Source organism: Mandrillus leucophaeus, unplaced genomic scaffold (genome assembly GCF_000951045.1).
Source record: "Mandrillus leucophaeus isolate KB7577 unplaced genomic scaffold, Mleu.le_1.0 Scaffold113, whole genome shotgun sequence".
Taxonomy (NCBI): domain Eukaryota; kingdom Metazoa; phylum Chordata; class Mammalia; order Primates; family Cercopithecidae; genus Mandrillus; species Mandrillus leucophaeus.
The window spans coordinates 4,931,968-4,944,054 of NW_012099543.1; the positions used below are offsets into that span (position 1 = coordinate 4,931,968).

A 12,087-nucleotide genomic window follows, 5' to 3' on the forward strand; every position below is an offset into this window, starting at 1 on the left:
AAGGGAATTAGGGGGTGTTTTGCAGAAAGGTAATCTAGATTGTCACAGCTCAGGTTTGAAAAAGGCACTTGTAATCAGTCAAAGATAAGTTTAGCCTCATATGTTAGTCCTAGGCTAGAGATCTGGAAATGCAGCAGGTAGCTAAGAAGGCTCCCTAAAAGGTTCAATATGTTTTGCTCGGTAATGTTCTAGTAACTGCAAGGTGCCCCAGCATGGTTTAGGTTGAGAGGTCCTTGTGAATGATATAATATCACCTAGACCAGTGCTGGTCAAAAGGTACTCTTTCTATGAGCAGTAGCACCTGAGAACGTGTTCACTTTCTAGGTCCCAACGCAGAGCTTCTGATTTAGTGGATCTGGGGTGAGATCTGAGAATTTACATTTTTTTGTGTTAGGGATTCTTATATGTACACATCAAGTTTCAGAAACTCTGCCCTAGAGATCAGGTCTCCCCTGCCTAATTTTCTTCTTCCCCAAATCCTCTCCTCTCTATGCATGCTTTTTCTCTAACTGATCCTCATCTCTCTCTAGGCTAGTGATTTTGCATCATATTGGATCCCACTGGTGCATTATTATGTATGATATGCATGGCAAATGATTTGTTACCAATAGCAATTAAGTACTATAGACCAGTGGTCCCCAACCCTTTTGGTTTCATGGCAGAAAATTTTTCCACAGATCAGGTAGGGGGGTTGGGTTGGGGGATGGTTTGGGGATGAAACTGTTCCACCTCAGATTATGAGGCATTAGATTCTCATAAGGAGCATGCAGCCTACATCTCTCACATGAGCAGTTCACACGAGCGTTTGCGCTCCTATGAGAATCTAGTGCTGCTGCTGACCTGACAGGAGGCAAAGCTCACTCCCCTGCAGCTCACCTCCTGCCATTGCAGCCCAGTTCTTAACAGGCCCCAGACCTGTACTGGTCTGTGGCCCAGGGGCTGGGAAGCCTTGCTCTAGACAGTGGATGAGTTACTTTTTTAAAAGTCTATAGTCCATTTTATAAGAATCCAACTCATTGTATTTAAACTTTCTTGAAGAAGAAAAAAAAAATGTTTGAGTTAGTTTGTTGGGAATTATCTATAACCTACAGACTATTTGTTCTATACCACGTGGTACCCAGATGGGATTGTGTCATAGACAGGGAAAAAAAGGTCAAACTGTAGGCACAAACTAATTGCAACATCTTTCAACAGGCACATTACTGGTTTATACTTTCTTTTATCCAGTATTTTTCAGTAGGGGACAACTGGCACTCTGGAAGGCGCAGTTCCTTGGGCTATCACCTTGAAGGAGTTTTGATGTCTCTGACCCTACTCACTAAATGCCAGTGGTATTGCCCAGTCACTGTGGCAACCAAAATGATCCCACAGATAGTTCTGAATGCCCCAGAGTGTAGCAGTTCTGCCCTTAGGTGCTTTAAACTGTCCTTCACAATAATCACCAGAGTAAAACTTCCTAAAATGCAAATCTGATAAGTTCACTCTTAGCTACTCAAAATTCTTCAGTGGATCTCCATGAGCTGCAAGACAAAATTCAAATTCCATCAGTCTCAGGCTCAGGGTCCCTGGTGACCTGGCCCTGCCTATCTCAGCATGATTTCTGCTCCTTCTGGCTATCCACCCAATACTCTAGCATGTGAATTTCCCTTAGACTCATAAACTCCTTCCCCCCACACCCCATGCCTCTGCCCTTGACTTTTCTCTCTACCTGGCTGGCTTCTTAAATGTTCTTCGTGACTCAGACGAAGCATACTGTGCATCTACCTAACTCTTGGATTGTCAAGGAAGGCCTTCTGTAGGGGTGTGCTTGCTCTATCATTATACTCTTAGCAGTGTACTACAATTGCTTAGTTCAATCTTCATTTTTTTAGGACAGTGGAGACATTCTGTGTCTACATCACCCATACCAGTCCAGGTTATCGGGGGGGGGTGCCCTATAAACACTTATCACACAACCCATTTACTGTAGATGCTTGTCCTGGAAACTATGGCTTCTTCTGATTCTAGGAGAAGGAGAAGGATTTAAGAATTCTTGCTTCATGTCACTTACATAACCTTCCATTAGAAGCCAGAGTCTGGACAGCGTATCATATCTGTCAGCAGCCACTCAGAACTGTCACGGCTTTCCTGGCTCCAAGGCGGAGCACTGTTTTTATTCTGGGATGCTGGGGAAGCACATGGCTTAGAGAGAGCAGGAGAACCAGGAGCAGGAGTGGTTCTGGAACATTAGGCTATGCTCATCCCTCCCTCCCCAGCATCCTGGCTGTGGATGCCCTGACAATCCATTCTTCTGGCATAAGGCTTATTGTTATGGGTTGAATTTTGTCTCACACACACACACACACACACACACACACACACAAAGATATGTTGAAGTCCTAACCCCCAGTTTATCAGAACGTGACCTTATTTGGAAATACGGTCTTATTTTGTTTAAAAGGAAACTAGAAAAAAGGGAAGCAGCGGGGTAAACGAGTTAAAATGAGGTCATTGGGGTAGAACTTAATCAAATATGACTGGTACCCCTATAAAAAGTAGCAATTTGGACAGCAACAGACCCTCACAGGGGGAAGATGCTGTGAAGACACAGGGAGAACACTACGTGAAGGCAGAAGGTTGGAGTGATGCATCCATAAGCCAAGGAATGGCAAAGATTGCCAGTAAGCCACCAGAAGCTAGGAAGGGGCAAGGAAGCATTTCCCTACAGGTTTCAGAGGGAGCATGGCCCAGCTGACACTTTGATTGCAGGTTTTCAACCTCCAGGAATGCGAGAAAATAAACTTCCATTGCTTTACGCCACCCTGTTTGTGGTACTTTGTTATGGCAGCCTGAAGGAAATAACATACTTGGGAATAAATGAAGAGTATGACTGTGGCTCTGCTGCACAGCCTGTTCCTGTGCTTCACAGGCATATCCAAGACTTAACAGGGCGATTGTGCATGGTCCAAGGCTGCAACTGCATGGTCCAAGTGTGGGAACCACTGCCTTCAACCAACTGGCCCAGCTAATACGGAGAGTATATGGGCCCCACCTGGGTATAGAAAAGATTGATTCTTTCTGTTGCTTCCAGGAGCTCTTCTTCTGACAGCCTGCGGCCACGCTCTGTCTGCTCTTGCAAGGACCTTAGATCCTCTAGTTCAGACTGAAGAAGAGAGTTGCGCCGCTCAGCCACAGCCACCTGCTCCTTCAGATCACTGTTCAGTTGTGTGCTGTCATCCAGCTGCATCTGAAGGTCCTGTGAGAGAAAAGATGGGCCTGGAGTACAGATCCCTCTGAGTTCAACATAGACTATGCACCTATGTATGCATGCTCTGACCATAGGTCTACGTATTTAGACATAAGCATGCTCCTTCACTCTGGAAAGATTGTATTTGTTGTCCTCATCTTTATTGCTGAACACAACAATCTGTTGCTTAGTTTACTTCCATAAGCAGAAACATTTTCCACCCCTCCCTACCCCATCTTACAGTTTTAAAATACCTTGATTTGAATCTGAAGCTGGCCCAGGGATTTGGTTGCCTCTGACACCTGCCGGTTGGCACAGCTAAGCTGGAGTTCCATCTCATTGAGGTCCTTTTCCATCTTCTTCTTCAGCCGGGTAGCCTCAATTCTGCTCTTAGCTTCAGAATCCAGACTAGACTGCATGGAGTCAATGGTACACTGCTGTTTCCTCCTAATTTGAAATAACAGTTGGAGTGGGGGAAATGATACATCCAAATTAATCAAATTCACCTGCTATGTTTAAAACAGTACAAGAAATAGAAAAAATAAACTAAAATCCAAGAAAAATTTTAAGTAACTAACAAAATGAGTCTAAGGGCTTTTATTTTAAAAACAGAGAGAATGAGAAGTTAGGTTAGTGAGTATATATCCACCATAATGGACTAAGTAAGGTTTCCAGACCAACTTCCCTGAAGAATCCAGGAAAATACAAGAAGCTTTTCAAGGTTCCTGTGAGGCAGCTTTAGTCTCATCTGATATCCCATAAAGGATGATCTAGGGCAAGTACCTGGGTTTCCTGTGGTGGCTAAGGATGAAGGAAGGATGCTCTTTCAGACAGTCATAATATTTCAACTACTTTCAATGGTGAAAAATATCTGAATAAGGCAGGAAAAAGCCACTCAGGTTGGAACAATTCCTGAGATGCAGCAATACTGCTACAGTAGCCTGGAGTCACAACTCTCCTAGAATAAAATGGTTATCTTTCTCTAGGAGTTTGAGAATACACCCAAGGATTGGCTGACAAAACCAACTGTGTGATACTGAATTACTTTAACACTTTAAATTCCCTCCGAAGAACAAAAACTAGAACTAAAAACGTATTTGCAAAGTGACAGAAAACAATAGCTATGTGTTTAGGAAGGCCATAAAAAAATAAAAAATTGAGAGAATCCATGGGAATTTTTATTTCCCAAACTGTTTGTAGTTAGTTTGGGACCATGTGACTAGATTCTGGTAAATGCACTGTGGGCAGTAATGAAGTTTACCATTCCAGGGCTGGCCCATAGAAATGTTCACTTGTGAGTTCCTGCACTCTCCCTTCCCCCTTTCTGCCAAACTTGATGGCCACATACAGAAGATCATGGAATCACAAGATGGAAAGAACTTGGGTCTTTCAATGACTTTGAATGTTATTGACCCACTCTTCATCCTACCTCACAATGGCCTCAAACATAGGCAAAAATAAACTTCTATTTGTTTTAAGTCACCAAGATTTGGTGATTGTTAGGACAGTTTAACTACTATAATAGACATATGCCCTGTTAAGCTCAATTCAGAAAACAGGGACCTGGTGCTGGACAGATAATAGAGAACAGAGAAGGCAAAAGCCTTTCTATTCTTCTTTCTCATAGAACCTATCTACACAAATTAGATTAGATCAGAATTCGATTCCATGGTGAATTGTCATCAAGTCAGTGTCCTAACCTCTGTGAGGTCGATCAAGAAAGCATACAGGCCGGGCGCAGTGGCTCATACCTGTAATCCCAGCACTTTGCGAGGCTGAGGTGGGCAGATCACCTGAGGTCAGGAATTCGAGACCAGCCTGGCCAACATGGTGAAATCCCGTCTCTACTAAAAATACAAACATTAGCTGGGCGTGGCAGAATGCATCTGTAGTCCCAGATGAGGCAGGAGAATCACTTGAACCCAGAAGACAGAGGTTGCAGTGAGTCAAGTTCACACCGCTGCACTCCAGCCTGGGCAACAAAGCAAGACTCTTGTCTCAAAAAAAGAAAAAACGGCACACGACCTACAGGGGGAAGAGAGGGGTCAGAGCTTGAAATTGGTTGATAGGTGGAGGTGCTGCTTTTCATGACCTCCGTTCTGCCCATTGGTGAGGGAGGCCTTAGAAGCAATTATGGAAATGTATAGAAAATAACTCTGTCTGACTCCAGAGTCCAATGTGAGCGCCTGTCCTCTGCCTGTCCTTAGGCTCTGGGCTTTTGTTCAGCTTCCAGATCAGAATCCTATAGGGATCCCAGTAGGTAAAGTTAATATGGACTTTTAGGGACTGCATTATGTCCCCCACAAAATTCATATGTTCTTGCTTTACCCCCAAGACTTCAGAATATGACTATATTTGGAGATAGAGCCTTTAAAGATGTAATTAAGATTAAATGAGGCTGTTAGGATGGGTCCCTAATCCAATGGGACTAGTTAGTGTCCTTATAAGAAGAAGAAGACACACAGGGATACATGTGCACAGAGGAAAGAACAGATGAGGATGCAGTGAAAATGTGACCATCTGCAAGCCAAGGAGGGGCATTGGGAGAAACCAAACCTGCCAACAATTTGATCTTGAACCTTTAGTCTCCAGAGTGGTAAGGAAATACATTGCTGCTGCTGAAGCCACCCATCTGTGCACTTTGTGTTGACACCTGTAGTAAACCAGGACAGGGATGCTCACACTCCACATCACCAAAAGCTGTCAAACACTTATCTGTCCTACACTGGGAAACTCTCATTTTTGCCACAGTTGACACTCCTTACACAGGAACACTGAAGCATCCCTAGCCTGGTGTCAAAATCCTCTGTACAGAAATACATTCTACTTAAGCAGGCAAACTGCATGTTTTAAACTGCACTTTTCCCACAGTTGTTTATGAAACTTCATGAGTGCCTGCAGACAAGTAAAAAGTGAGATGCTTTAAGAGGCATGGCTATAATACAGTCCTGGAGAATGGCTGCTAAACAATCAACACATTTCATACAGAGTCAAGAAATCTTTAAAATGAAAACTCCCTCAAGTACATTCTTTAAGAAAAACGATGCATCCAAGACCAAGGGCAATATAGGAAGAAGTACCTTCTTTTTCCTAAAATGTGAAACACAATTTAAAAAACCAAATGCAAAGAAAAATCAAGATGATAGAACTTTGAAGAGTTAATGATTTTAAATCATTAGTTCAGCATTTAAATCATTGACAATACAATAGGTCATTTATTTCCCTTAAGATATTTCTAATCTATGTCAGAGAAATAAGGGATTTTTTTCCTTAATCCAAATACATATGAGCCAGCTTTAAAATAATTAACAAGTTATTTTGCTACCATGTCTGAGTTTGAGATTCTAATTTTCAAAGACATTCGAAAATATTTTACTTAGAAGTGGGAAAAGATTTGAGCATATTCTGGCAGAGATTCACTCAGACAATAAGAGAAACCAAGTCAGATGTATATATAAATTAAGACCACGTGGCAAAGTTTGACATGACTGAGATCAGAGGAGTGGACTTTACAGAAGGAACATTACTATGTACCTGGGGCTCTAGACTAGGGGTGGGAAAACTATGGGCTGTGGGCCAAAATCCCACCATGCCCATTTATTTCCTATTGTCTATGGCTGTTTTCAACCTACAACTACAGTGTTAAGTAACTGCTACATCTCTGTGGCAAACGAAACATGTAGCTAGCAAAGCAGAAAATATTTAACATCTGACCCTTTAGAGAAAAAGCTTGCTTAGCCTTTCAATCAGTGATCAACCAAAACAAACAAATGCAGTATGATAGAATAAGGATTTCAGTGCCTCATTCCCAAAAACACCTCTCTGGGTGTGTCTGGGAGAACAGAATACAGTTCAGAAAGACCATGGCTGTGGACCAGTATGATGACTCTCATGTTTCGACATTTCCTCCAATCAGAGAATTACCTGAAGATGCAGGATGCACCTGACCAACCTGTTGTCAGCTCAGTCTTGGGCCATGCAGTAGGCCTTCAAGCTGGCCTCGTTTCCTCTGTCTAATAAGATGGGAAGATCAAAGCCAGCTACCAGCTCTTCTTCTCCTTCCATCAGTGACTGCACCATCACCTCCCTACCTCAACCTATGCCAACTATAACATTATTTATTTATTATAGAAATAAATAGAATACCCTATCATCCAAAAGTGTCTATGAAGGCCTGACTAGAATATGAGGCAGTGTCTGGTGAACATTAAGCACTCCAATATCTGTTGAACAAGTGAAACATATCACACACATACCAGCTGTTTGTACTTTTCACCATCAACAGGCATCCAGGCTGGGCTCATTCAGAATCAGGCCTCACCAGAGTGGAAGACATGGCTTGGCAGCAGAGCATGAGTTGAATGAGTTACCCAGTTTGCTGCACTATGAAGGTTTTCCTTTGCCTGTGGGTCACTTTCTCTTGCCTTTTGGTCCCTTTAACTTACTCACCAGGTCCTGTCTTCCTGGGAACCTTCTGTTTCTGTGGAGTTAATGATGGGTTATATGGGCATATGACCTTGAACCTGATCTTGCCCTCGGGCAATATTTTCCTTGTTCTATAACTTCCCTGGCTTATCCTTGATTGCTTGGAATCTTGTACTTGGCTTATTTTGTTTTTCCTGGCATTCTATTCAGTTTCCTTAAGATGCCCTGCTAGCCCCAAAGTCAAACTATCGGATTAAACCAAGGCATTTTGGTACAATCTATGCTCCGAGTAGAAAGGGTCTGGGCTGGTATTTGTGATATTTTGTAAAATAAGCTCATCTTTTCTTTCTGGATATACCTATTATAGTTATTATGAATCATTAACTAAAATTTATGAATAGCTCGTCCCCCTGCTTCCAGCCCACCCCTTCTTTTCTCAGCTCCTCATGGCTTATGCCTATTCTTCAGTTCTTTCTTCTTCCAGCCCTAGCTCTTTGGATCTCTGGCTTTTTTTCACACTAAGAGTCTTACAATTGGTGAACTGCTCTACGACATTCAGATGTACCTGACGAGACACAGGCTCTCTGAGGATTCATTTCTCCTCAGCTGGGTTTATTTATAGGCACAGGTCTGATATTACTTGAAATCAGTGTTATTTGTTGCTTAAATCAGTGTTATTCGTTGCTTTTTTTAAATCTGCACAAGGAGACATTCATTTTTATTCCTGGTGGAAAGAAGTAGGGCAAATATCAAGGCCCAAGGTTTTTGCCCTTCATCAAAAAAATTCTTTTAGACACTGACTCAGAACCTCTTAAGTAGATCAGAATTCCTCGCCACAGTCAGTCCTATAGAAGAAAGTGCCAGTGAGTGAGAGCAAAGATAACTCAAAGCACATAGAGGGCCAAATTTGGCTTGACATCCTCATTAAAAAATTGACCCCCTTGAGAGTTTTGTCTAAAAATGGGCTACAGGAAAGAGGTCAGTTCAATTGAACATGTTAACAGGGGTTTTTTTTTTCTTTTTCTTAAAAAAAAATGGTTTAACAAATACATTGAAAGTAAGTTGCCAATTGAATCTCAGGCTCAAATGATTTTTCTTGCTCACATATGGCATTGACTTAAGGGAACAGATTAGATAATATAATCATCATTAATTCCATGTGTTTATAATTGTGCCTTTGATCTACAGCGTGTGAAGTGCTTTGCCAACATCAGACTACTGATCTTCCTCACCACCTTCTGTGACATGTAGGGGCTGCTTTTATCCCCTCACTTCACTGAGAAGCTAAGAAGTGGAATGTCTAAAGTCATCAGCTTGTTATGACAAAGCTAAGAAAAAATTCTGCAACCCATGAGTCCTGTCTAATTCAGTTTCCTGACTATTAAGACTTAGCTGCTTTAACAAGGATTCAATAAGCAGCTTAGCTCTTGGCTTCTGCTCCTCTTCAAACAAATGGCTACAGGTACAAGCAGGGGGTATGTGAAAACTTCACTCTGGTCTGAAAGTACAGCATTAAATTTTTAATTTTTTTCTCCATGGCTCAGCATTTTCAGTCAATTTCTCAATGCCCAAGAAAGTGGCATTATAGGGACATGCAGACAGTATGCAGAGTCCTTATACATATAATCATTTATTTGGTGTTATCTTGAGTCTCATATGACAGCAGAAGCTCCTCAAATATAAGAAAATTATAAAATCCAGCAATAATTATATATAGATATTCCTTTATATCAATAGCGGTGAGCTCTCACCACTATTGATATAAAGGAATATCTATATACAATTGTGTATAAAGGGATATCTAATTGTGTATAAAGGAATATCTATACATGATTATAAATATTGTATATAAAAGATACTAATATACAGTTACATTAAGTTTCTTTGGTAATACTCCAACAGGGGCCATAAAAGCAGCTGGACATTATGAGCTCTGTTTAGTCAAGGATTCAGAAATACATAATTGTTACATATCAAAATCATCTTAAATACCTAAAATTTTCTAATTCTTCATCTTTCTCTGAAAGCTTTCTTTCAAGTTCTGCTTTAGCTTTCAAGAGTTCAAGCTGGAAACGAAGAATCTTGCTTTCATTACGTTCCAAGGCTCCCTGGAATACATAGATAAAAAGCATTAAATGAAGTCCACTTTTAGACAAAAATTTTATTTTTTTCCCAAAACATATGTCGCTAATGTAGCTCTCTTAGAGTTATTGGGAAAGATATAGGTTCAAGTCAGGTCCCTAGAGACTGCAACACAGTGAGACAAGCAACTGCTTTCATTTGTCATTTCACTTATAGATTTGACATTCTTAGGTCTTTCAGCTGTAGCTCCAGAACTAGAATTTTAAAGCCTATTTTAAAATAGAAAATTTGAGTCTTGTCTGTGGCTATATTTAAGCTTTTTAATGTATTACTCTTGACTTTTTCTAACATATTCCAACTATGGGATAAATTTTAAAAAGTATCAGAGCTAGAACAAGGAAGGTGGTAACTCCTACCTGGAATCTTCTATTAAATTCTGGACATCACGAGGGAATAGAGGAAAAGTTGGATGCATTCAGAGAACAAACAACATGGTAGTGTCCAAATATTGTCATATGAAGAGCAAATAAAGGAGTTTAGGATGTATCTGACACGTAACACTCAGCGTGAGCCATTAACACCATAATTGGTACCACTACTGCAAATGAATTGCTTTGACAGGCAGGAAGATTCCCTGCCCCTTTGTGTATTCAAATATAGTTAAGGCAATTATTTGCAGGGATGTTATAAAGGCAATTCAATTCTAAAAGCATAGGTTTGGCTAAATCTTTAAAGCCTGTCCTGAAGCTAAAAATGTATATAAAAGAAGAAACCCAAAAAGCACTTGCAGAATACCAATGATATAAGGGCATAAGGGGTGATGCAATTTTGTGGTCAGTTAGCTACAGGCAGTCCTAAAGGCAGAAGTAATTTTTTATAGCCTCTTTTGAGGAGTGCTTAGTAGATACGACCAAAAGTAAAAAAGTAAAACTGAGTTGCAATTTTAAAATAAAGATAAAAAGATGATGGGAATTTTAATAAGACCTCCCTTGATGTTCTCTTGATACTACCTTCAATATAAAAGAAAATAAAATTGCTAACGCACACTCAAAAACAAATGCTTGGATAATAGTTTCCTCAGAGGGAATAGTGTAGTTCCTTCAAGAGGAGACTGTCACCTCTAACCCTCTAAAATGCACTGAGAAAGTGAATCTTTAGGGAAGACGACCTGGGATAATTTGAGTTTCATGGCTTTAAAACAATCTGATACAGTTTCTCATGAAGGCTCACCCAGGAAAATAAATAATGCAATGCTACAAATACATGTCCAAGTTGATGAAGTATTTATGGAGGTGGCCGATGACAGTTGAGAAAATGTGAATAGAACGTATTGCCATCTAGTGGTACTAAATGGTTTGAGCACTCTGGCCTTCCTGTCATTCTCACCCTTGACCCATGTGCTGATCAACTGAATATACAAAGATGCCTCTATGTTATACAGGACAAAAATTGCCAGTGCCAGTTGTATTTTTCATTGACTTGTCATAGTGCTTGAAATTTCTATCATAAAATTTACTTCTTTTAGTTAAGGTGGTGGCTTCAAAAAGTCCCTTGCCAGGATGGCCAGAGAACCAAAGGGAACAAGTAAACAAAACAAAGTTCACCAGCTGTATAAGGACCAGCTGTGCTAGAGGGCACCACACTGCCAACCAAAAGGAGTCTGTATAAAGTTAGATAGCCTCAGGAAACGTTTATGCATAACAGGGCAAGAGCTGCTGCCTGACAACTCTATACGGAGGGTAATATGGAAACATTTGCTTGGCAAGTTTCTTCTGGAATCATAATGGTGAGGTAAATGTAACAGACAATGCTTGGCACAGAGCGGTCCTTTGGGGTCTTGTTTTCCATCACCATACCTTCCAAAAGGCCCCTACCTAACACTGACTGCCACATCTTTCAAAAATATTTTTTCATTTTCTACTGGTGGGAGGGTAGGGCTGTATTTTAATGTGTCTGAGTACTTGCTCAAAGGTTGAGTCAGGAAGATGAAGTTCAGCTCTGAGAAGAGGCTACACAGGGCTTCTTAACCACCTAATAATCATGATAGGGTGACTTCCTCCTCGTTAGTTTACCTTCTTTGGCAAAACATCTTCTTAGAGGTCCTTTCAATTGCTAATGCACACTCAGAGATAAAGTCAGAGACTATTCCTGAACTGTGAACCCATAACACTGAAAACCTTCCTGTCAATCTGCACAAAGATGAGCTTTCAGAAACCACTGTTTGACAGCATTGCTTTGAATCTTATTTCCAAAACTACCAAAAGTTTTTGGGGAAAAAAAATTGAAAAGTTTTTGTGACTGACTCTTTAAAGAGGGGACAGCTATGAGAATATTTATTCATTCAACATTTGACA

General features: G+C 40.8%; 1 protein-coding gene across 1 annotated transcript in view; it reads right to left on the bottom strand.

The window, feature by feature from the left end:
- The window catches only part of MYH15 (myosin, heavy chain 15), a 141,629-nt gene that overhangs the window by 14,195 nt on the left and 115,347 nt on the right, over positions 1-12,087 (bottom strand). The window contains 3 exon segments of the mRNA XM_011995587.1: positions 3,032-3,235; positions 3,481-3,673; positions 9,644-9,759. Coding sequence (XP_011850977.1) covers positions 3,032-3,235; positions 3,481-3,673; positions 9,644-9,759 — 513 coding nt within the window.